This window comes from Pseudophryne corroboree, chromosome 6 (assembly GCF_028390025.1).
Source record: "Pseudophryne corroboree isolate aPseCor3 chromosome 6, aPseCor3.hap2, whole genome shotgun sequence".
Taxonomy (NCBI): Eukaryota; Metazoa; Chordata; class Amphibia; order Anura; family Myobatrachidae; genus Pseudophryne; species Pseudophryne corroboree.
Window position 1 is genome coordinate 830,230,553 of NC_086449.1, and position 26,254 is coordinate 830,256,806.

Sequence of the window (26,254 nt, forward strand, 5' to 3'; positions counted from 1 at the left end):
TTGAGGCGGGACGCCATCATGTCCACCTGTGGCCGTTCCCAACGGTTCACAATCTGCGTGAAGACTTCCGGATGAAGTCCCCACTCTCCCGGGTGGAGGTCGTGCCTGCTGAGGAAGTCTGCTTCCTAGTTTTCCACACCCGGAATGAACACTGCTGACAGTGTTAGCACGTGATACTCCGCCCATCGGAGAATCCTTGTGGCTTCTGCCAACGCCATCCTGCTTCTTGTGCCGCCTTGTCGGTTTACATGGGCGACAGCCGTGATGTTGTCTGACTGAATCAGCACAGGCTGGTTTTGAAGCAGGGGTTCTGCTTGCCTTACGGCATTGTAAATGGCCCTTAGGTCCAGAATATTTATGTGTAGGGAAGTCTCCTGACTCGACCATTGTCCTTGGAAGTTTCTTCCCTGAGTGACTGCTCCCCAACCTCGGAGGCTTGCATCCGTGGTCACCCGGACCCAGTCCTGAATGCCGAATCTGCGGCCCTCGAGAAGATGAGCACTCTGCAGCCACCACAGCAGGGACACCCTGGCCCTCGGGGACAGGGTGATCAGCCGATGCATCTGAAGATGCGATCCTCACTTGTCTAACAGGTCCCACTGAAAATCCCTTGCATGGAACCTACCATGGATGCATGGAAGCTACCATCTTTTCCAGGATTCGCGTGCAATGATGCACCGACACCTGTTTTGGTTGCAGGAGGTCTCTGACCAGAGATGACAACTCCTTGGCCTTCTCCTCCGGGAGAAACACCTTCTACTGTTCTGTGTCCAGAAACATGCCCAATATCAGCAGACGCGTCGTATGAACCAGCTGCGACTTTGGGATATTCAGAATCCAGCCGTGCTGTTGTAGCACTTCCTGAGATAGTGCTACTCCGATCAACGACTGCTCCTTGGACCTTGCCTTTATAAGGAGATCGTCCATGTACAGGATAATTATAACTCCCTTCTATCGAAGGAGTATCATCATTTTAGCCATTACCTTGGAACACACCCTCGGTGCCGTGGACAGACCGAACGGCAACGTCTGGAATTGGTAATGACAGTCCTGTACCACAAACCTGAGGTACTCCTTGTGAGGTGGGTAAATGGGGACATATAGGTAAGCATCCATGATGTCCAGTGAAACCATGTAATCCCCCTCTTCCAGGCTTGCAATAACCGCCCTGAGCGATTCCATTTTGAACTTGAACTTCCTTATATAAGTGTTCAAGGATTTCAATTTTAGAATGGGTATCACCGAACCGTCTGGTTTCGTTACCACAAACATTGTGGAATAGTAACCCCGTCCCTGTTGAAGGAGGGGAACTTTGATTATCACCTGCTGGAGGTACAGCTTGTGAATTGCCGGCAGTACTACCTCCCTGTCCTGGGGAGTAGCTGGCAAGGCTGATTTGAGGTAACGGCGAGGGGGAGACGCCTCGAATTCCAGCTTGTATCCCTGAGATACCACTTGTAGAACCCAGAGATCCACCTGTGAGCGAACCCACTGGTCGCTGAAGTTCCGGAGACGCGCCCCCACCGCACCTGGCTCCGTCTGTGGAGCCCCAGCGTCATGCGGTGGACTTAGTAGAAGCAGGGGAGGATTTTTGTTCCTGGGAACTGGCTGTCTGGTGCAGCTTTTTCCCCTCTCCCCCCTGCCTCTGGGCAGAAAGGAAGCACCTTTGATCCGCTTGCTTTTCTGAGGCCGAAAGGACTGTACCTGATAGTACGGTGCTTTCTTAGGTTGTGAGGGAGCGCCTGAGGTAAAAATGTCGATTTCCCAGCTGTTGCTGTGGATACGAGGTCCGAGAGACCATCCCCAAACAAATCCTCACCCTTATAAGGCAAAACCTCCATGTGCCTTTTAGAATCAGCATCACCTGTCCACTGCCGAGTCCATAATACCCTCCTGGCAGAAATGGACATTGCATTAATTCTAGATGCCAGCCGGCAAATAACCCTCTGTGCATCCCTCATATATAAGACAATGTCTTTAATATGCTCTATGGTTAGCAAAATAGTATCCCTGTCGAGGGTATCAATATTATCTGACAGGGTATCAGACCACGCTGCAGCAGCACTACACATCCATGCTGAAGCAATTGCAGGTCTCAGTATAGTACCTGAGTGTGTATATACAGACTTCAGGATAGCCTCCAGCTTTCTATCAGCAGGCTCCTTCAAGGCAACCGTATCCTGAGACGGCGTGCCACCTTTTTTGACAAGCGTGAGCGCCTTATCCACCCTAGGAGATATCTCCCAACGTGACCTATCCTCTGGCGGGAAAGGGTACGCCATCAGTAACTTTTTAGAAATTACCAGTTTCTTATCGGGGGAACCCCACGCTTCTTCACACACTTCATTCAACTCATCTGATGGGGGAAAAAACACTGGCTGCTTTTTCTCCCCAAACATAATACCCTTTTTAGTGGTACCTGGGTTAATGTCAGAAATGTGTAACATTTTTCATTGGCGTAATCATGCAACGGATGCCCCTTGTGGATTGTGTATATGTCTCATCCTCGTCGACACTGGAGTCAGACTCCGTGTCGACATCTGTATCCGCCATCAGAGGTAGCGGGCGTTTGTGAGCCCCTGATGGTCTTTGAGACGCCTGGGCAGGCACGGACTGAGAAGCCGGCTGTCCCACGGCTGTTACGTTATCCATCCTTTATGTAAGGAGTTGACACTGTCGGTTAATACCGTCCACATATCCATCCACTCTGGTGTCGACCCCGCAGGGGGTGACAGCACATTTATCGGCACCTGCTACGCCTCCACATAAGCCTCCTCATCAAACATGTCGACACAGCCGTACCGACACACCACACACAGGGAATGCTCTGACTGAGGACAGGACCCCACAAAGTCCTTTGGGGAGACAGAGAGAGAGTATGCCAGCACACACCACAGCGCTATATAATTAGGGATTTACATTATTACAGAAAGTGATTGTTTCCTATAGCTGCTTAACATGTATAGTTTGCGCCTAAATTTAGTGCCCCCCCCCCTCTCTTTTTAACCCTTTGAGCCTGGAAACTGCAGGGGAGAGCCTGGGGAGCTGTCTTCCAGCGGAACTGTGAAGAGAAAATGGCGCCAGTGTGCTGAGGGAGATAGCCCCACCCCCTTCTCGGCGGGCTTATCCCGCTCTTTTATTAATATTATGGCAGGGGATTTTTACACATATATAGTTTATTAGACTATATTATGTGTTTTTTTGCCATGTTAAGGTACTCTAATTGCAGCCCAGGGCGCGCCCCCCCCCCCCCAGCGCCCTGCACTCATCAATGACCGGAGTATGTGGTGTGCATGGGGAGCAATGGCGCACAGCTGCAGTGCTGTGCGCTACCTTAATGAAGACCGAAGTCTTCAGCCGACGATTTTCTCCTCGGAATCTTCCGTCTTCTGGCTTTGCAAGGGGGACGGCGGCGCGGCTCCGGGACCGGACGACCAAGGCTGGGCCTGTGTTCGATCCCTCTGGAGCTAATGGTGTCCAGTAGCCTAGAAGCCCAAGCTAGCTGCAAGCAGGTGGGTTCGCTTCTCTCCCCTAAGTCCCTCGTAGCAGTGAGTCTGTTGCCAGCAGATCTCACTGAAAATAAAAAACCTAATAAATACTTTCTTTACTAGGAGCTCAGGAGAGCCCCTAGTGTGCAACCAGCTCGAGCCGGGAACAGATTCTAACTGAGGTCTGGAGGAGGGGCATAGAGGGAGGAGCCAGTGCACACCAGATAGTACCTAATCTTTCTTTTAGAGTGCCCAGTGTCCTGCGGAGCCCGTCTATTCCCCATGGTCCTTACGGAGTACCCAGCATCCACTAGGACGTCAGAGAAAATGGCGGGGGTTTGTACATATATACAGTCTCTGACTGTATATATGTACTCTTATGCCAAAAGGCATTCAAATTGCTGCCCAGGGCGCCACGCCGCGCCCCCCCCCCCCCCCCCCAGCGCCCTGCACCCTACAGTGACCGGAGTGTGAAGGTGTACTGGGAGCAATGGCGCACAGCTGCGGTGCTGTGCGCTACCTTATGTGAAGACAGGAGTCTTCTGCCGCAGATTTCGATGTCTTCATGCTTCTGCTGCTTCTTTTCTTCTGGCTCTACGAGGGGGACGGCGGCGTGGCTCCGGGAACGGACGATCGAGGTTAGGTACCTGTGTTCGATCCCTCTGGAGCTAATGGTGTCCAGTAGCCTAAGAAGCGCAACCTAGCTGCAGATAGGTAGGTTTGCTCCTCTCCCCTCAGTCCCACGTAGCAGTGAGTCTGTTGCCAGCAGAAGCTCACTGAAAATAAAAAAACCTAACAAATACTTTTTTGCTAGCAGGCTCAGGAGAGCCCACGAGGAGCACCCAGCTCTGGCCGGGCACAGATTCTAACTGAGGTCTGGAGGAGGGGCATAGAGAGAGGAGACAGTGCACACCAGTTAGTACCTAATCTTTCTTTAGAGTGCCCAGTCTCCTGCGGAGCCCGTCTATTCCCCATGGTCCTTACGGAGTTCCCAGCATCCACTAGGACGTTAGAGAAAACCACCTTTGACAACCTAGAAACAGAAGCATCTACTATAGGGGGTTTTCCCACTTTTTCCTGTCTTCTTCAGGGAAAGGGAAAGCAATGAGAACAGTCTTTGGGATCTGGAATTTTATCTCTGGATTTTCCCAGGATTTTTCAAACAGAGTTTAACTCTTTAGAAGCTGGGAATGTAAGCAAGGATTTCTTACTGTCCGTAAAATAAGATTGCTCTACCTGCTCAGGTACCTTAATGTAGGGGGGTTCTTGGACAAAGCAGTGGGGGCTGAGTATGTCAAACCCTCCAGATTCTCAAAAACTGTTTTTTCTCAGTATGTGACATCCTTGTTGAAATCTGGGATATCATATCTCTTAAAGAATCCACCCATGGGGGTTCAGATTCAGAAGGCTGGGAAAGTACATTGCAGTCCTGAGTACATGGAACAGACTCTTCAGGAGAAGATAAACACTCTGCAGCACAGGACACAGAGTCCTTAGACATGGTAAAGTGAGACACACACAGGAAAATGTCAGATACCGTTTCCCCCCAGAGTACCCTCAGAGTCAGAGTATAAGGAGACAGCCACACGGCGCCTCTGCGGGCAGTTACTATGATAAAAGCCCGGCGCTGACTAACCAACCTTAATAGGCTATTTAGTACTAACTACATATTCTCTCCCCCCCCCCTTTCCCGTCTGTAACACCCTGGTAACGCAGAAGATAACTGGCGTTATGAGGAGGTCAGCGCTCCCCGTCAGCGTCCTTGCTTCAGTGATCTGCAGGGAGAAAATGGCGCTGGTGAGTGCTGGATCTGCTCTGAGAAGAAGCCCCGCCCCCTGTAATGGCGCGCAGCTTCCCGCACAATTTTGATTATACTGGCAGGAGAATTTGTATGCTAACAGCGGGATTAGCCAGTTAGCTGTTTGGACCAGTTTTAGGGTGATCGCGCTAGCCCAGGACGCCCCTCAAGCGCCTATACTGTGTGTTGCTGAGCCTTCATGCAGCGCAGCCTGTCAGAGCTGAAGCCCACCCTTGTGCCGCCATACCCGCAGGCGACCCGCTAACCGGGACGCCGGCACTGTACTCACCACTGTTCTTTCTTCTGGATCTGTTACGGGGTGGCAGCTATGCTGCGGGAGTGAGCGGTCGCCTCGTTAGCTTGCAATCAGCACCCTCAGGAGCTCAGTATCCCGTCAGTGGAGATAGAGAACCATTAACTGCAAGAGTTGGTTCCTACTACCCCCCTAAGTCCCGTGAAGCAGGGAGGCTGTTGCCAGCAGCCTTCCTGTACCCAATAGTCTTAGAAAATTAATAAAACTAATAAAACCTCCTAGAAGCTCCTCTAGCTGTGACCGGCTACACCGGGCACATTTTCTAAACGGAATGTGGTACGAGGGGCATAGAGGGAGGAGCCAGCCCACACTATTAAACTCAAAGTGCCAGTGGCTCCCGAAGGACCAGTCAATACCCCATGGTACCAATATGGACCCCAGCATCCTCTAGGACGTAAGAGTAAAAAATGTCACCTTTCCATATTCCTGACCACGCTGGAAGGAGACACCCTTAACCAGTTTTAAGGAAGTCTTTTTTAAAATGTAATTCTACGTAAAAACGCTACATAGGTTAGCACCACGTTCCTTACCTAGCCCAGTTAAAACCACCCTATATAGAAAAGGATTACCTGGAGGAAAACAGATTACCTGTTGTGCAGACTGCAGCGCCTTTGGCTTCGCTCCAGCTCGGTTTTCTTTCAAAGAATCTAAACGGTTTCGGTCTCCAAGGGGCCGGGAAGGTTGCTGGCCCTGCTTTAAGAAAGATGGAATCACAAAGATATTTGCTTAATCACTTGCCAAGCTAATCTTTTCCTGACATGGTCGCAACTGAAAGACACAGACTGGAGGTCTCTTGGCACCGATTCATAGGTTCTCAAACTCGACCATCAGTGCCCCATGCGAGAATTGCATACATTCTGCCCTCATTTTCCTGCATACTGGCACCAATGAGCACTGATATGGAGGAAGCCTTATCTGCTGGGGCAGCTCTTACAATAAATGACTTTCGGGTTTATGACCCAGGAGACCACTTGTTTTGTTAGTAAGATTTAAAAGTGTTCAAGTTGAAAAAGAAGAATGGCATGGTATACAGAGGTCAGCGGACCCTTGATGTCCAGGCATGCTAGCACTTGTGGTTCAACATGCCTGTGCAGTATTGCTGGGACCTGTAGTGAATAATATTATTTAACCATTTATTTAGGACTATTACCTTTGCATTCAAAGCCCAGAGGGTGCAGAGAAAAGCCCTGGCCTTCAGGAGAGATCAACAAGAAACTCCAGCCCTGGACTGACCAGTGTGGGGCTAGTTGACGTTACGGTGTAGGGTTCCCCCCACACCGAGTTCCCCCTACTATAGGGTCAGCTGTCCTGGCTAGTTAAACAAAGTGGTAGTTATTGGAAAATAAGGGGGACCCCATGCTGTTTCCCAATACCAGCCTAGGCTCAGAGGCCCAGGGCTGGTTACTTCTTTGGGGAGGGGGTACCCCATGTTGTTTTTTACCCCCTTATACACGAAGCCTGCATAGATCTGACCTGTACAAATCAGACACAAATTTCCGGCGAATGCGCCGCAGAATAGGGAGTTGACATCTGACAGGTATAAAGGCAGGTGACAAATTTTAGTCAAAACTGATGCATAGCAGATGCTTTTTGTTTTTTTTTTAGATTGCAATCAACCACATATAATTGTTTGAATTTGACCGCAAATCTGGCATTTACTAAGTTTAATTCACTCCATATTAACAGAATATTATAAAAGTATATAAAAAAAAATAAAAAATAAGATTTTACTCACCGGTAAATCTATTTCTCGTAGTCCGTAGTGGATGCTGGGGACTCCGTAAGGACCATGGGGAATAGACGGGCTCCGCAGGAGACTGGGCACACTAAAAGAAAGATTTGGTACTACCTGGTGTGCACTGGCTCCTCCCTCTATGCCCCTCCTCCAGACCTCAGTTAGGATACCGTGCCCGGAAGAGCTGACACAGTAAGGAAGGATTTTGAATCCCGGGTAAGACTCATACCAGCCACACCAATCACACCGAATAGCTTGTGATATTAAACCCAGTTAACAGTATGAAATACAACTGAGCCTCTCAACAGATGGCTCAACAATAACCCTTTAGTTAGGCAATAACTATATACAAGTATTGCAGACAATCCGCACTTGGGATGGGCGCCCAGCATCCACTACGGACTACGAGAAATAGATTTACCGGTGAGTAAAATCTTATTTTCTCTGACATCCTAGTGGATGCTGGGGACTCTGTGAGGACCATGGGGATTATACCAAAGCTCCCAAACGGGCGGGAGAGTGCGGATGACTCTGCAACACCGAATGAGAGAACTCAAGGTCCTCCTCAGCCAGGGTATCAAATTTGTAGAATTTAGCAAACGTGTTTGCCCCTGACCAAGTAGCAGCTCGGCAAAGTTGTAAAGCCGAGGCCCCTCGGGCAGCCGCCCAAAATGAGCCCACCTTCCTCGTGGAATGGGCTTTCACCGATTTAGGATGCGGCAATCCAGCCGCAGAATGCGCCAGCTGAATTGTGCTACAAATCCAGCGAGCAATAGTCTGCTTAGAAGCAGGAGCACCTATTTTATTGGGTGCATACAGGATAAAAAGCGAGTCAGTTTTCCTGACTCCAGCCGTCCTGGAAACATACATTTTCAAGGCCCTGACTACGTCCAGTAACTTGGAATCCTCCAAGTCCCTAGTAGCCGCAGGCACCACAATAGGTTGGTTCAAGTGAAAAGCCGATACCACCTTAGGGAGAAACTGGGGACGAGTCCTCAATTCTGCCCTATCCATATGGAAAATCAGATAAGGGCTTTTACATGACAAAGCCGCCAACTCTGACACACGCCTGGCCGAAGCCAAGGCCAATAACATGACCACTTTCCACGTGAGATACTTGAGATCCACGGTTTTAAGTGGTTCAAACCAATGTGATTTCAGGAAATTCAATACCACATTGAGATCCCAAGGTGCCACAGGAGGCACAAAAGGGGGCTGAATATGAAGCACTCCCTTTACAAAAGTCTGAACTTCAGGCAGTGAAGCCAGTTCTTTCTGGAAGAAAATCGACAGAGCCGAAATCTGGACCTTAATGGAACCCAATTTTAGGCACATAGTCACTCCTGACTGTAGGAAGTGCAGAAAACGACCCAGCTGAAATTCCTCTGTATGGGCCTTCCTGGCCTCACACCACGCAACATATTTCCGCCAAATGCGGTGATAATGGTTTGCGGTTACTTCTTTCCTGGCTTTTATCAGCGTAGGAATGACTTCCTCCGGAATGCCCTTTTCCTTTAGGATCCGGAATTCAACCGCCATGCCGTCAAACACAGCCGCGGTAAGTCTTGGAACAGACAGGGCCCCTGCTGTAGCAGATCCTGTCTGAGCGGTAGAGGCCATGGGTCCTCTGATAACATTTCTTGAAGTTCCGGGTACCAAGCTCTTCTTGGCCAATCCGGAACCACGAGTATCGTTCTTACTCTTCGCCTTCTTATTATTCTCAGTACCTTTGGGCAGAGGAGGGAACACATAAACCGACTGGTACACCCACGGTGTCACTAGAGCGTCCACAGCTATCGCCTGAGGGTCCCTTGACCTGGCGCAATATCTCTTTAGCTTCTTGTTGAGGCGGGACGCCATCATGTCCACCAGTGGCCTTTCCCAGCGGTTTACCAACAGTAGGAAGACTTCTGGATGAAGTCCCCACTCTCCCGGGTGTAGGTCATGTCTGCTGAGGAAGTCTGCTTCCCAGTTGTCCACTCCCGGAATGAACACTGCTGACAGTGCTAGTACGTGATTTTCCGCCCATCGGAGAATCCTTGTGGCTTCTGCCATGACCACCCTGCTTCTTGTGCCGCCCTGTCGGTTTACATGGGCGACTGCCGTGATGTTGTCTGATTGGATCAGAACCGGCTGGTTTTGAAGCAGGGGTCTTGCCCGACTTAGGGCATTGTAAATGGCCCTCAGTTCCAGAATGTTTATGTGTAGGGACGACTCCTGACTTGACAAAAGTCCCTGGAAGTTTCTTCCCTGTGTGACTGCGCCCCAGCCCCGAAGGCTGGCATCCGTGGTCACTAGGACCCAGTCCTGTATGCCGAAACTGCGGCCCACTAGAAGATGAGCACTCTGCAGTCACCACAGTACCACAGTAGAGACACCCTGGTCCTTGGAGACAGGGTTATCAGTTGATGCATCTGAAGATGCGATCCCGACCACTTGTCCAAGAGGTCCCACTGGAAGGTCCTTGCATGGAACCTGCCGAATGGAATTGCTTCGTACGAAGCCACCATTTTTCCCAGGACTCGTGTGCAGTGATGCACCGATACCCGTTTTGGTTTTAGGAGGTCTCTGACTAGAGAAGACAGCTCCTCGGCTTTCTCCTGCAGGAGAAACACTTTTTTCTGTTGTGTCCAGAATCATCCCCAGGAACAGTAAGCGTGTGGAAGGAACCAGTTGTGAATTTGGAATGTTTAGAATCCAGCCATGCTGTTGCAGCACTTCCCGAGATAGTGCTACTCCGACCAGTAACTGCTCCCTGGACCTCGCCTTTATTAGGAGATCGTCCAAGTACGGGATAATTAAAACTCCCTTTTTTCGAAGGAGTATCATAATTTCTGCCATTACTTTGGTAAACACCCTCGGTGCCGTGGACAGTCCAAACGGTAGTGTCTGGAATTGGTAATGGCAATCCTGTACCACAAATCTGAGGTACTCCTGGTGAGGAAGGTAAATTGGGACATGCAGGTAAGCATCCTTGATGTCCAGAGATACCATGTAATCCCCCTCGTCCAGGCTTGCAATAACCGCCCTGAGCGATTCCATCTTGAACTTGAATCTTTTTTGTGTTCAAGGATTTCAAATTTAAAATGGGTCTCAACGAACCGTCCGGTTTCGGTACCACAAACAGTGTGGAATAGTAACCCCGTCCTTGTTGAAGTAGGGGTACTTTGACTATCACCTGCTGGGAATACAGCTTGTGAATTGCCTCTAGTACAGCCTCCCTGCCCGAGGGAGTTGTCGGTAAGGCCGATTTGAGGAAACGGCGGGGGGGAGGCGCCTCGAATTCCAGCTTGTACCCCGGAGATACTACTTGAAGGATCCAGGGATCCACCCGTGAGCGAACCCACTGATCGCTGAAATTTTTGAGGCGGCCCCCCACCGTACCTGGCTCCGCCTGTGGAGCCCCACCGTCATGCGGCGGATTTGGAAGAAGCGGGGGAGGACTTTTGTTCCTGGGAACCTGCTGCGTGGTGCAGCTTTTTTCCCCTTCCTCTGCCTCTAGACAGAAAGGACCCGCCTTTTCCCCACATGTTTTTCTGGGGTTGAAAGGACTGTACCTGATAATACGGCGCTTTCTTAGGCTGTGAGGGGACATGGGGTAAAAATGCTGACTTCCCAGCTGTTGCTGTGGAAACAAGGTCTGAGAGACCATCCCCGAATAACTCCTCACCCTTATAAGGCAAAACTTCCATGTGCCTTTTAGAATCTGCATCCCCTGTCCACTGCCATAAGCCTCTCCTAGCAGAAATGGACAATGCACTTATTTTAGATGCCAGCCAGCAGATCTCCCTCTGTGCATCTCTCATGTACAAGACAGAGTCTTTTATATGCTCTACGGTTAGCAATATAGTGTCCCTGTCTAGGGTGTCATTATTTTCTGACAGGGAATCTGACCAAGCAGCAGCAGCACTGCACATCCACGCTGAAGCAATAGCTGGTCTCAGTATAACACCAGTGTGTGTATATATAGACTTTAGGATAGCCTCCTGCTTTCTATCAGCAGGTTCCTTTAGGGCGGCCGTATCCGGAGACGGTAGTGCCACCTTTTTAGACAAACGTGTGAGCGCTTTATCCACCCTAGGGGGAGTTTCCCAACGTGACCTATCCTCTGGCGAGAAAGGGAACGCCATTAGTAATTTTTTTGAAATCACCAATTTCTTATCAGGGAAAGCCTACGCTTCTTCACGCACTTCATTTAATTCTTCAGATGGGGGAAAAACTATTGGTAGTTTTTTCTCCCCAAACATAATACCCTTTTTTGAGGTACCTGGGTTTATATCAGAAAGGTGTAAAACCTCTTTCATTGCCTCAATCATGCCACGAATGGCCTTAGTGGACATTAAATTTGACTCATCGTCGTCGACACTGGTATCAGTATCCGTGTCGACATCTGTGTCTGCCATCTGAGGTAGTGGGCGTTTTAGAGCCCCTGATGGCCTTTGAATTGCCTGGGCAGGCACGAGCTGAGAAGCCGGCTGTCCCGCATTTGGCATGTCGTCAAATTTTTTATGTAGGGAGTCGACACTTGCACGTAATTCCTTCCATAAGTCCATCCAATCAGGTGTCTGCCCCGCAGGGGGTGACATCACATTTATAGGCATCTGCTCCGCCTCCACATAAGTCTCCTCATCAAACATGTCGACACAGCCGTACCGAGACACCGCACACACACACAGGGAATGCTCTTAAAGGAGACAGGACCCCACAAAAGCCCTTTGGGGAGACAGAGAGAGAGTCTGCCAGCACACACCAGAGCGCTATATAATGCAGGGACTAACTGAATTATGTCCCCTATAGCTGCTATAATATTTACTGCGCCTCAAATCTGTGCCCCCCCTCTCTTTTTTACCCTTTCTGTAGTGTAGACTGCAGGGGAGAGTCAGGGAGCTTCCTTCCAGCGGAACTGTGAGGGAATAATGGCGCCAGTGTGCTGAGGGAGATGACTCCGCCCCTTTTTCGGCTGACTTTACTCCCGCTTTTTTCTGTATTCTGGCAGGGGTAATTACCACATATATAGCCTCTGGGGCTATATATTGTGGTTATTTTGCCAGCCAAGGTGATATTATTGCTGCTCAGGGCGCCCCGCCCCCCCCCCCCCCCCAAGCGCCCTGCACCCTCAGTGACCGGAGTGTGAAGTGTGTATGAGGAGCAATGGCGCACAGCTGCAGTGCTGTGCGCTACCTTGGTGAAGACTGAAGTCTTCTGCCGCCGATTTTCCGGACCATCTTCTTGCTTCTGGCTCTGTAAGGGGGACGGCGGCGCGGCTCCGGGAACGAACACCAAGGACGGGTCCTGCGGTCGATCCCTCTGGAGCTAATGGTGTCCAGTAGCCTAAGAAGCCCAAGCTAACTGCAAGCAGGTAGGTTCGCTTCTTCTCCCCTTAGTCCCTCGTTGCAGTGAGCCTGTTGCCAGCAGGTCTCACTGTAAAAATAAGAATTTACTTACCGATAATTCTATTTCTCGTAGTCCGTAGTGGATGCTGGGGACTCCGTCAGGACCATGGGGATAGCGGCTCCGCAGGAGACAGGGCACAAAAGTAAAAGCTTTAGGATCAGGTGGTGTGCACTGGCTCCTCCCCCTATGACCCTCCTCCAAGCCTCAGTTAGGATACTGTGCCCGGACGAGCGTACACAATAAGGAAGGATTTTGAATCCCGGGTAAGACTCATACCAGCCACACCAATCACACCGTACAACCTGTGATCTGAACCCAGTTAACAGCATGATAACAGCGGAGCCTCTGAAAAGATGGCTCACAACAATAATAACCCGATTTTTGTAACAATAACTATGTACAAGTATTGCAGACAATCCGCACTTGGGATGGGCGCCCAGCATCCACTACGGACTACGAGAAATAGAATTATCGGTAAGTAAATTCTTATTTTCTCGGACGTCCTAAGTGGATGCTGGGGACTCCGTCAGGACCATGGGGATTATACCAAAGCTCCCAAACGGGCGGGAGAGTGCGGATGACTCTGCAGCACCGAAAGAGAGAACTCCAGGTCCTCCTCAGCCAGGGTGTGCCCCTGACCAAGTAGCAGCTCGGCAAAGTTGTAAAGCCGAGACCCCTCGGGCAGCCGCCCAAGATGAGCCCACCTTCCTTGTGGAATGGGCATTTACATATTTTGGCTGTGGCAGGCCTGCCAAAGAATGTGCAAGCTGAATTGTACTACACATCCAACTAGCAATCGTCTGCTTAAAAGCAAGAGCACCCAGTTCTTTGGGTGCCTACAGGATAACAGCAAGTCAGTTTTCCTGACTCCAGCCGTCCTGGAAACCTATATTTTCAGGGCCCTGACAACATCTAGCAACTTGGAGTCCTCCAAGTCCCTAGCAGCCACAGGTACCACAATAAACTGGTTCAGGTGAAACGCTGACACCACCTTAGGGAGAAACTGGGGACGAGTCCGCAGCTCTGCCCTGTCCGAATGGACAATCAGATATGGGCTTTGTGAGACAAAGCCTCCAATTCTGACACTCGCCTGGCCGAGGCCAGGGCCAACAGCATGGTCACTTTTCATGTGAGATATTTCAAATCCACAGATTTGAGCGGTTTAAACCAATGTGATTTGAGAAATCCCAGAACTACGTTGAGATCCCACAGTGCCACTGGAGGCACAAAAGGGGGTTGTATATGTAGTACTCCCTTGACAAACTTCTGGACTTCAGGAACTGAAGCCAAATTTTTTCTGGAAGAAAATTGACAGGGCCGCAATTTGAACCTTAATGGACCCCAATTTGAGGCCCATAGACACTCCTGTTTGCAGGAAATGCAGGAATCGACAGAGTTGAAATTTCTTCGTGGGGCCTTCCTGGCCTCACACCACGCAACATATTTTCGCCACATGTGGTGATAATGTTGTGCGGTCACCTCCTTCCTGGCTTTGACCAGGGTAGGAATGACCTCTTCCAGAATGCCTTTTTCCCTTAGGATCCGGCGTTCCACCGCCATGCCGTCAAACGCAGCCGCGGTAAGTCATGGAACAGACATGGTACTTGCTGAAGCAAGTCCCTTCTTAGCGGCAGAGGCCATGAGTCCTCTGTGAGCATTTCTTGAAGTTCCGGTTACCAAGTCCTTCTTGGCCAATCCGGAGCCACGAGTACAGTTCTTACTCCTCTACGTCTTATAATTCTCAGTACCTTGGGTATGAGAAGCAGAGGAGGGAACACATACACCGACTGGTACACCCACGGTGTTACCAGAACGTCCACAGCTATTGCCTGAGGGTCTCTTGACCTGGCGCAATACCTGTCCAGTTTTTTGTTCAGGCGGGACGCCATCATGTCCACCTTTGGTCTTTCCCAACGGTTCACAATCATGTGGAAGACTTCCCGATGAAGTCCCCACTCTCCCGGGTGGAGGTCGTGCCTGCTGAGGAAGTCTGCTTCCCAGTTTTCCACTCCCGGAATGAACACTGCTGACAGTGCTATCACATGATTTTCCGCCCAGCGAAGAATCCTTGCAGTTTCTGCCATTGCCCTCCTGCTTCTTGTGCCGCCCTGTCTGTTTACGTGGGCGACTGCCGTGATGTTGTCCCACTGGATCAATACCGGCTGACCTTGAAGCAGAGGTCTTGCTAAGCTTAGAGCATTGTAAAATTGCCCTTAGCTCCAGTATATTTATGTGGAGAGAAGTCTCCAGACTTGATCACACTCCCTGGAAATTTTTTCCTTGTGTGACTGCTCCCCAGCCTCTCAGGCTGGCATCCGTGGTCACCAGGACCCAGTCCTGAATGCCGAATCTGCGGCCCTTTAATAGATGAGCACTCTGCAGCCACCGCAGAAGAAACACCCTTGTCCTTGGAGACAGGGTTATCCGCTGATGCATCTGAAGATGTGATCCGGACCATTTTTCCAGCAGATCCCACTGAAAGGTTCTTGCGTGAAATCTACCGAATGGAATCGCTTCGTAAGAAGCCACCATTTTCCCCAGGACCCTTGTGCAATGATGCACTGACACTTTTCCTGGTTTTAGGAGGTTCCTGACTAGCTCGGATAACTCTCTGGCTTTCTTCTCCGGGAGAAACACCCGTTTCTGGACTGTGTCCAGAATCATCCCTAGGAACAGCAGACGTGTCGTCGGAAACAGCTGCGATTTTGGAATATTTAGAATCCACCCGTGCTGTCATAGAACTACTTGAGATAGTGCTACTCCGACCTCCAACTGTTCTCTGGACCTTGCCCTTATCAGGAGATCGTCCATTTTCTTTTAAGAAGAATCATCATTTCGGCCATTACCTTGGTAAAGACCCGGGGTGCCGTGGACAATCCAAACGGCAGCGTCTGAACTGATAGTGACAGTTCTGTACCACGAACCTGAGGTACCCTTGGTGAGAAGGGCAAATTGGGACATGTAGGTAAGCATCCCTGATGTCCAGTGACACCATATAGTCCCCTTCTTCCTGGTTCGCTATCACTGCTCTGAGTGACTCCATCTTGATTTGAACCTTTGTATGTAAGTGTTCAAATATTTCAGATTTAGAATATGTCTCACCGAGCCGTCTGGCTTCAGTACCACAATATAGTGTGGAATAATACCCCTTTCCTTGTTGTAGGAGGGGTACTTTTATTATCACCTGCTGGGAATACAGCATGTGAATTGTTTCCAATACTGCCTCCCTGTCGGAGGGAGACGTTGGTAAAGCAGACTTCAGGAACCTGCGAGGGGGAGACGTCTCGAATTTCCAATCTGTACCCCTGGGATACTACTTGTAGGATCCAGGGGTCCACTTGCGAGTGAGCCCACTGCGTGCTGAAACTCTTGAGACGACCCCCCACCGCACCTGAGTCCGCTTGTACGGCCCCAGCGTCATGCTGCGGACTTGGCAGAAGCGGTGGAGGGCTTCTGTTCCTGGGAATGGGCTGCCTGCTGCAGTCTTCTTCCCTTTCCTCTATCCCTGGGCAGATATGACTGGCCTTTAGCCCGCTTGCCCTTATTGGGACGAAAGGACTGAGGCTGAAAAGACGGTGTCTTTTTCTGCTGAGATGTGACTTGGGGTAAAAAGGTGGATTTTCCAGCTGTTGCCGTGGCCACCATGTCCGATGGACCGCCCCTTTATACGGCAATACTTCCATGTGCCGTCTGGAATCTGCATCACCTGACCACTGTCGTGTCCATAAACATCTTCTGGCAGATATGGACACCGCACTTACTCTTGATGCCAGAGTGCAAATATCCCTCTGTGCATCTCGCATATATAGAAATGCATCCTTTAAATGCTCTATAGTCAATAAAATACTGTCCCTGTCAAGGGTATCAATATTTTCAGTCAGGGAATCCGACCAAGCCACCCCAGCGCTGCACATCCAGGCTGAGGCGATTGCTGGTCGCAGTATAACACCAGTATGTGTATATATACGTTTAAGAATATTTTCCAGCCTCCTATCAGCTGGCTCCTTGAGGGCGGCCGTATCTGGAGACGGTAACGCCACTTGTTTTGATAAGCGTGTGAGCGCCTTATCCACCCTAAGGGGTGTTTCCCAACGCGCCCTAACTTCTGGCGGGAAAGGGTATACCGCCAATAATTTTCTATCGGGGGAAACCCACGCATCATCACACACTCAATTAATTTTTCTGATTTAATAAAACTACAGGTAGTTTTTTCACACCCCACATAATACCCTTTTTTGTGGTACTTGTAGTATCAGAAATATGTAACACCTCCTTCATTGCCCTTAACATGTAACGTGTGGCCCCAAAGGAAAATACGTTTGTTTCTTCACCGTCGACACTGGAGTCAATGTCCGTGTCTGTGTCGACCGACTGAGGTAAATGGGCGTTTTAAAGCCCCTGACGGTGTCTGAGACGCCTGGACAAGTACTAATTTGTTTGCCGGCCGTCTCATGTCGTCAATCGACCTTGCAGCGTGTTGACATTATCACGTAATTCCTAAATAAGCCATCCATTCCGGTGTCGACTCCCTAGAGAGTGACATCACAATTACAGGCAATTGCTCCGCCTCCTCACCAACATCGTCCTCATACATGTCGACACACACGTACCGACACACCGCACGCTCTGATAGAGGACAGGACCCCACTAGCCCTTTGGGGAGACAGAGGGAGAGTTTGCCAGCACACACCAAAACGCTATAATTATACAGGGACAACCTTTATATAAGTGTTTTCCCTTATAGCATCTTAATATATATAATCATATCGCCAAATAAGTGCCCCCCCTCTCTGTTTTAACCCTGTTTCTGTAGTGCAGTGCAGGGGAGAGCCTGGGAGCCTTCCCACCAGTAATTCTGTGAGGGAAAATGGCGCTCCCGCTGTGTGCTGAGGAGAATAGGCCCCGCCCCCTTTTCGGCGGGCTTCTACTCCCGTTTTTCTGACAACCTGGCAGGGGTTAAATACATCCACATAGACCCAGAGGCTATATGTGATGTATTTTTAGCCAGCATAGGTACTTTCATTGCTGCCCAGGGCGCCCCCCCAGCGCCCTGCACCCTCAGTGACCGCTGGTGTGAAGTGTGCTGACAACAATGGCGCACAGCTGCAGTGCTGTGCGCTACCTCATGAAGACTGAAAAGTCTTCTGCCGCCGGTTTGTGGACCTCTTCACTCTTCGGCATCTGCAAGGGGGTCGGCGGCGCGGCTCTGGGACCGGACTCCATGGCTGGGCCTGTGTTCGATCCCTCTGGAGCTAATGGTGTCCAGTAGCCTAAGAAGCCCAATCCATCCTGCACGCAGGTGAGTTCACTTCTTCTCCCCTAAGTCCCTCGTAGCAGTGAGCCTGTTGCCAGCAGGACTCACTGAAAATAAAAAACCTAACAAAACTTTTACTCTAAGCAGCTCTTTAGGAGAGCCACCTAGATTGCACCCTGCTCGGACGGGCACAAAAACCTAACTGAGGCTTGGAGGAGGGTCATAGGGGGGAGGAGCCAGTGCACACCACCTGATCCTAAAGCTTTTACTTTTGTGCCGCTATCCCCATGGTCCTGACGGAGTCCCCAGCATCCACTTAGGACGTCAGAGAAATAAAAAAACTAACTAATATATATATATATACATACATACATACATACATACACATACACTTTCTTTCTAGGAGCTCAGGAGAGCCCCTAGTGTGCATCCAGCTCGGCCGGGCACAGAAATCTAACTGAGGTCTGGAGGAGGGGCATAGAGGGAGGAGCCAGTGCACACCAGGTAGTACCAAATCTTTCTTTTAGTGTGCCCAGTCTCCTGCGGAGCCCGTCTATTCCCCATGGTCCTTACGGAGTCCCCAGCATCCACTAGGACGTCAGAGAAAAAGATTTTAAACCTACTGGTAAATCTTTTTCTCCTAGTTCGTAGAGGATGCTGGGGACTCCGTAAGGACCATGGGGTATAGACTGGCTCCGCAGGAGACATGGGCATTATAAAGAACTTTAGATGGGTGTGCACTGGCTCCTCCCTCTATGCCCCTCCTCCAGACCTCAGTTGAAGAACTGTGCCCAGAGGAGACAGACAGTAAGAGGAAAGGATTTTTGTTAATCTAAAAGCAAGATTCATACCAGCCCACACCATCCACACCATATAACATGGAATATACGCAACCAGTTAACAGTATGAACAAAACAGCAGCAGTCAGAGACTGATCAAAACTGTAACATAACCCTTATGTAAGCAATAACTATATACAAGCCTTGCAGAAATATGTCCGCACTGGGACGGGTGCCCAGCATCCTCTACGGACTAGGAAAAAATAAGAATTTACTCACCAGTAATTCTATTTCTCGTAATCCGTAGTGGATGCTGGGAGCTCCGTAAGGACCATGGGGAATAGCGGGCTCCGAAGGAGGCTGGGCACTCTAGAAAGATTTATGACTACCTGGTGTGCACTGGCTCCTCCCACTATGACTCTCCTCCAAGCCTCAGTTAGGACACTGTGCCCGGACGAGCAGACATAATAAGGAAGGATTTAGAATCCCGGGTAAGACTCTTACCAGCCACACCAATCACACCGTACAACTCGTGATACTATATCCAGTTTGACAGTATGAAAACAACTGAGCCTCTCAACAGATGGCTCAACAATAACCCTTTAGTTAACAATAACTATTTACAAGTATTGCAGGCAATCCGCACTAGGGATGGGCGCCCAGCATCCACTACGGACTACGAGAAATAGAATTACCGGTGAGTAAATTCTTATTTTCTCTGACGTCCTAGTGGATTGCTGGGAACTCCGTAAGGACCATGGGGATTATACCAAAGCTCCCAAACGGGCGGGAGAGTGCGGATGACTCTGTAGCACCAAATGAGAGAACTCCAGGTCCTCCTCAGCCAGGGTATCAAATTTGTAGAATTTTGCAAACGTGCTTGCCCCTGACCAAGTAGCTGCTCTGCAAAGTTGTAAAGCCGAGACCCCTCGGGCAGCCGCCCAAGATGAGCCCACCTTCCTTGTGAAATGGGCATTTACAGATTTTGGCTGTGGTATTCCTGCCACAGAATGTCCTCAACTCTGCCCTATCCATATGGAAAATCAGATAAGGGCTTTTACATGATAAAGCCGCCAATTCTGACACTCGCCTGGCTGAAGCCAAAGCTAATAACATGACCCACTTTCCACGTGAGATATTTCAGATCCACGGTTTTTAGTGGCTCAAACCAAGGTGATTTTAAGAAACTCAACATCACGTTGAGATCCCAAGGTGCCACAGGAGGCACAAACGGGGGCTGAATATGCAGCACTCCTTTTACAAAAGTCTGAACTTCAGGTACTGAAGCTAGTTCTTTTTTAAAGAAAATCGACAGAGACGAGATCTGTACTTTAATGGAGCCTAGTTTTAGGCCCATATCCACTCCTGCTTGCAGGAAATGCAGAAATCGACCTAGTTGAAATTCCTCTGTTGGAGCCTTATTGGCCTCGCACCATGCAACATATTTTCGCCATATGCGGTGATAATGTGTTGCCGTAACATCTTTCCTGGCCTTAATAAGCGTAGGAATGACTTCTTCCGGAATACCCTTTTCCTTTAGGATCCGGTGTTCAACCGCCATGCCGTCAAACGCAGCCGCAGTAAGTCTTGGAACAGACAGGGCCCCTGCTGTAGCAGGTCCTGTCTGAGTGGTAGAGTCCACGGATCCTCTGAGAGCATCTCTTGAAGTTCCGGGTACCACGCTCGTCTTGGCCAATCCGGAACCACGAGAATTGTGTTTACTCCTCACTTTCTTATTATTCTCAATACTTTGGAATGAGAGGCAGAGGAGGGAACACATAAACCGACTGGTACACCCACGGTGTCACTAGAGCGTCCACAGCTATCGCCTGAGGGTCCCTTGACCTGGCGCAATATCTTTTTAACTTTTTGATGAGACGGGACGCCATCATGTCCAGCTGTGGTTTTTCCCAACGGGTTACAAGCATGTGGAAAACTTCTGGATGAAGTCCCCACTCTCCCGGGTGAAGGTCGTGTCTGCTGAGGAAGTCTGCTTCCCAGTTGTCCACTCCCGGGATGAACACTGCTGACAGTGCCATCACATGATTCTCCGCCCAGCGAATAATCCTCGCAGCTTCTGCCATTGCACCCCTGCTTCTCGTACCGCCCTGTCTGTTTACATGGGCGACTGCCGTGATGTTGTCCGACTGGATCAACACCGGTTTTCCTAGAAGCAGAGGTTCTGCCTGACTTAGAGCATTGTAGATTGCTCTTAGTTCCAGAATGTTTATGTGAAGAGACATCTCCAGGCTCGACCACACGCCCTGGAAGTTCCTTCCTTGTGTGACTGCTCCCCAGCCTCTCAGGCTGGCGTCCGTGGTCACCAGGATCCAATCCTGTATGCCGAATCTGCGGCCCTCCAATAGATGAGCGCTCTGCAACCACCACAGAAGAGATACCCTTGTCCTTGGAGACAGGGTTATCCGCCGGTGCATCTGAAGATGCGACCCTGACCATTTGTCGAGCAGATCCCTCTGGAAAATTCTTGCGTGGAATCTGCCGAATGGAATTGCTTCGTAAGAAGCCACCATTTTTCCCAGGACTCTTGTGCATTGATGTACAGACACCTTTCCTGGCTTTAGGAGGTTCCTGACAAGTTCGGATAACTCCTTGGCTTTTTCCTCCGGGAGAAATACCTTTTTCTGAACCGTGTCCAGAATCATCCCTAGGAACAGCAGACGTGTTGTCGGAATTAACTGGGATTTTGGAATATTCAAAATCCACCCGTGCTGTTTTAGCACTTCTTGAGACAGTGCTACTCCCATCTCTAGCTGTTCTCTTGACCTTGCCCTTATTAGGAGATCGTCCAAGTATGGGATAATTAACACGCCTTTTCTTCGAAGAAGAATCATCATCTCGGCCATTACTTTGGTAAAGACCCGAGGTGCCGTGGACAATCCAAACGGCAGCGTCTGAAACTGATAGTGACAGTTTTGTACGACGAACCTGAGGTACCCCTGGTGTGAGGGGTAAATTGGGACGTGGAGATACGCATCCTTGATGTCCAAGGATACCATAAAGTCCCCTTCTTCCAGGTTCGCTATCACCGCTCTGAGTGACTCCATCTTGAACTTGAACTTTTTTATGTACAGGTTCAGGGATTTCAGATTTAGAATAGGTCTTACCGAGCCGTCCGGCTTCGGTACCACAAATAGAGTGGAATAATACCCCTTTCCCTGTTGTAAAAGGGGTACTTTGTCTATCACCTGCTGAGAGTACAGCTTGTGAATGGCTTCCAAGACCATCACCCTGTCGGAGGGGGACGTTGGTAAAACAGACTTCAGGAAACGGCGAGGTGGAGACGTCTCTAGTTCTAACCTGTACCCCTGAGATATTATCTGCAGGATCCAGGGATCTACCTGCGAGTGAGCCCACTGCGCGCTGAAATTCTTGAGACGACCCCCCACCGCCCCCGAGTCCGCTTGAGAAGCCCCAGCGTCATGCTGAGGCTTTTGTAGAAGCGGGGGAGGGCTTCTGTTCCTGGGAAGGAGCTGCCTGTTGCTGTCTCTTCCCCTTTCCTCTGCCTCGTGGCAGATATGAATATCCCTTTGCTCTCTTGTTTTTAAAGGAACGAAAGGGCTGCGGTTGAAAAGTCGGTGTCTTTTTCTGTTGGGGAGTGACTTGAGGTAAAAAGGTGGATTTCCCGGCTGTAGCCGTGGCCACCAAATCCGATAGACCGACTCCAAATAACTCCTCCCCTTTATACGGCAAAACTTCCATATGCCGTTTTGAGTCCGCATCGCCTGTCCACTGTCGCGTCCATAAACTTCTTCTGGCCGAAATGGACATAGCACTTACCCGTGATGCCAGCGTGCAGATATCCCTCTGTGCATCACTCATATAAAGAAATGCATCCTTTATTTGCTCCAAAGACAGTAAAACATTGTCCCTATCCAGGGTATCAATATTTTCAATCAGGGACTCTGACCAAGCTACTCCAGCACTGCACATCCAGGCTGTCGCTATAGCTGGTCGTAGTATAACACCTGTATGTGTGTATATACTTTTTTGGATATTTTCCATCCTCCTATCTGCTGGATCTTTAAGTGCGGCCGTCTCAGGAGAGGGTAACGCCACTTGTTTTGATAAGCGTGTGAGCGCCTTGTCCACCCTAGGAGGTGTTTCCCAGCGCGCCCTAACCTCTGGCGGGAAAGGGTATAAAGCCAATAACTTCTTTGAAATTAGCATTTTTTTATCGGGGGCAACCCACGCTTCATCACACACCTCATTTAATTCTTCTGATTCAGGAAAAACTATAGGTAGTTTTTTCACACCCCACATAATACCCTGTTTAGTGGTACCTGTAGTATCAGCTATATGTAACGCCTCCTTCATTGCCAAAATCATATAACGTGTGGCCCTACTGGAAAATACGGTTGATTCGTCACCGTCACCACTGGAATCAGTGCCTGTGTCTGGGTCTGTGTCGACCGACTGAGGCAAAGGGCGTTTTACAGCCCCTGACGGTGTTTGAGGCGCCTGGACAGGCACTAATTGATTGTCCGGCCGTCTGTCGTCAAACGACTGCTTTAGCGTGTTGACACTATCCCGTAATTCCATAAATAAAGGCATCCATTCTGGTGTCGACCCCCTAGGAGGCGACATCCCCATATTTGGCAATTGCTCCGCCTCCACACCAATATCGTCCTCATACATGTCGACACACACGTACCGACCCACAGCAGACATACAGGGAATGCTCTAAACGAAGACAGGACCCCACTAGCCCTTTGGGGAGACAGAGGGAGAGTCTGCCAGCACACACCAAAAGCGCTATATATGACAGGGATAGCCTTATAATAAGTGCTCCCTATATAGCTGCTTTAAATATATATAATGCCACAATTTTGCCCCCCCTCTCTTGTTTTACCCTGTTTCTGTAGTGCAGTGCAGGGGAGAGACTGGGAGCCTTCCTGACCAGCGGAGCCGTGAGAGGAAAATGGCGCCGTGTGCTGAGGAGATAGGCCCCGCCCCTTTTTCGGCGGGCTCGTCTCCCGCTCTTCAATGGATTCAGGCAGGGGTTAAATATCTCCATATAGCCCCCGGAGGCTATATGTGAGGTATTTTATGCCTAAAAAAGGTTTCTCATTGCTGCCCTGGGCGCCCCCCCCCCAGCGCCCTGCACCCTCAGTGACTGCCGTGTGAAGTGTGCTGAGAGCAATGGCGCACAGCTGCAGTGCTGTGCGCTACCTTAAGAAGACTGAGGAGTCTTCTGCCGCCGATTCTGGACCATCTTCTGTCTTCAGCATCTGCAAGGGGGCCGGCGGCGCGGCTCCGGTGACCCATCCAGGCTGTACCTGTGATCGTCCCTCTGGAGCTTGATGTCCAGTAGCCAAGAAGCCAATCCATCCTGCACGCAGGTGAGTTGACTCCTTCTCCCCTAAGTCCCTCGCTGCAGTGATCCTGTTGCCAGCAGGAATCACTGTAAAATAAAAAACCTAGCTAAACTTTTTCTAAGCAGCTCTTTAGGAGAGCCACCTAGATTGCACCCTTCTCGGCCGGGCACAAAAACCTAACTGAGGCTTGGAGGAGGGTCATAGGGGGAGGAGCCAGTACACACCACATGGTTAAAAGCTTTACTTTTTGTGCCCTGTCTCCTGCGGAGCCGCTATTCCGCATGGTCCTTTCAGGAACCCCAGCATCCACTAGGACGATAGAGAAATAGCTGTTTAAAATGGTAACAGAACAAAGGGATTCACCTTTACAGGATAGGAGGGGACAGAACAAGGTTACAAGGTGGTGTTTGGTATCCAGCTGTAGGGTATTTTAAGGGAAACATTCCGGTGTTAGAGAAAGATTGCATGTTCCTGCGTATAGTTATGTACAGAAGTAGAATATAGGTATTAACTGTATTTACTGTATATTAAGTATGCGGCGGGAATCCAGAGGATACCACCCACAAGAGCAGTTGGGGAAAGACATCGCCCACCTTTTCAAATCAACCTATGACCTCTTTTGTAATGTAGACACATCTCTGTGTCCAATAGACAAAGGGATTACAGTGACCATTGTATTGTTTTGGATGAAGTGAATAAAGAGAGCTTGCAGCAGGCTTGGTCACACAAGACTCTGAACGCTATCTGTATGACCAGCGGAGGACCGGCCGGGTTGCGCTTGCGAACATTCTCACGTATGTACATTCTCTGTAGCCATTATTCTGTTTAGATTTATCTTGTTAGCCTGTAGTGTATGATTTGTACTGTTTTGCCTTTTGGAATTAATCCACAGTGGCCTTAGAACCCTGTGGTTTCAACATCAAACCAGTGTAGTGTCTTCACTTTCCTGCAGGGTTTTAAAGTGTATTTATCTGTATAAGGTGTATAAGTTTTGATAAGGTGTACGCACTGCGGGTACTTTATACCGTCAGCGCTACTAAAGGTTTAAGGTATAACATCGTTGCAGTACTTTGCTGTTAAAGGTTTAAAGTGTAATCAAATCATTACATTTTATCATTAACAAGGTTTAAAGGTTATCAATTGTGTGTGCGTGCGCTGTGCGTACTATCAGCGCAGCGTGTGTACGCCAAGTAGCAAATAGCGTACAGAGTGCGTAGCACGTGTATTAAGTCTAACGGCCATAGCGGCTCAACGGTAAAAGTGTATCAAGAGGTATAGCTTTGTGTTTTAAGATAATAAAGACATTATCACTTGACTACCAAGTAAAGCTATGTATGTATATAGATATAAGACTGCACAGTAAAAACTGGATGTATATCACAGGATACTTGTACTAAATATCCCTGTAGTAATGCACTTGTTCTTAACTAACACTGTCTAAATGACATGTAGAATACTTAAGTGTCCTGTAAATGCACAGCGCTGATATTGCAGGCGGCTTCACAGAAGAGATATTGGCCATGCAGCCCCAGTCAGCGCAGCTTGTGTGTAAGGGCGCCCAAACACTGACAGGTAGGGAGGGAGGGAGAGGGAGAGACAGTTCCAGGGTGGGAACATTTGCAGTAAATGACGCCTGGGGCTACAGGTCAGATCCTTATCCCCTTGCTGGATTTCACCACCGGGTACTGCGGGGCCTATTTGAAACTGATGAGGAATCCGACCTGTGCCCCGGTAGTCTAGTGAGGTCCCTGTACGGCCACAGTGTGCACGACAGCGCGCGCGGTCCGTCTCCCGGAGACCGCGATTTCTGCGGGTCCCGACTGGGGGACCCTCTTACCTCCTCCCTATGATGCGGCCACGCGATCCAAGTGTGTGCCTTAAAGTGACTGGAGCTCTCCACTGCAAGTATCCGGCAACCAGGGTGCGGGAGTATACAGCGCCGCTAGGGGAGGTGAGGGAGCTGCAGCACGATATGTCAGAGTGACATAGCACTTCTAAGTGCCTGCGCTGCGGCCCTTGAAGTCTTCAGTCTTCTAAAAAGCTCTTTTCAGGGCTGCGCTAACTGCCTGCACTGCAGGCACCAACTAATAAACCGAGCTCCAGTGTCTGGAGGCGGCAATATGCATCCTGGGAACAGTCAAAGCTTTTAGCCTGTTG

General features: G+C 49.7%; 1 protein-coding gene across 1 annotated transcript in view; it reads right to left on the minus strand.

Annotated features, from left to right (window-relative positions):
• The window catches only part of LOC134933848 (uncharacterized), a 316,847-nt gene that overhangs the window by 173,972 nt on the left and 116,621 nt on the right, over positions 1-26,254 (minus strand). Inside the window, exon 3 of the mRNA XM_063929361.1 lies at positions 6,188-6,292. Coding sequence (XP_063785431.1) covers positions 6,188-6,292 — 105 coding nt within the window. The remainder of the gene's footprint in view (positions 1-6,187; positions 6,293-26,254) is intronic.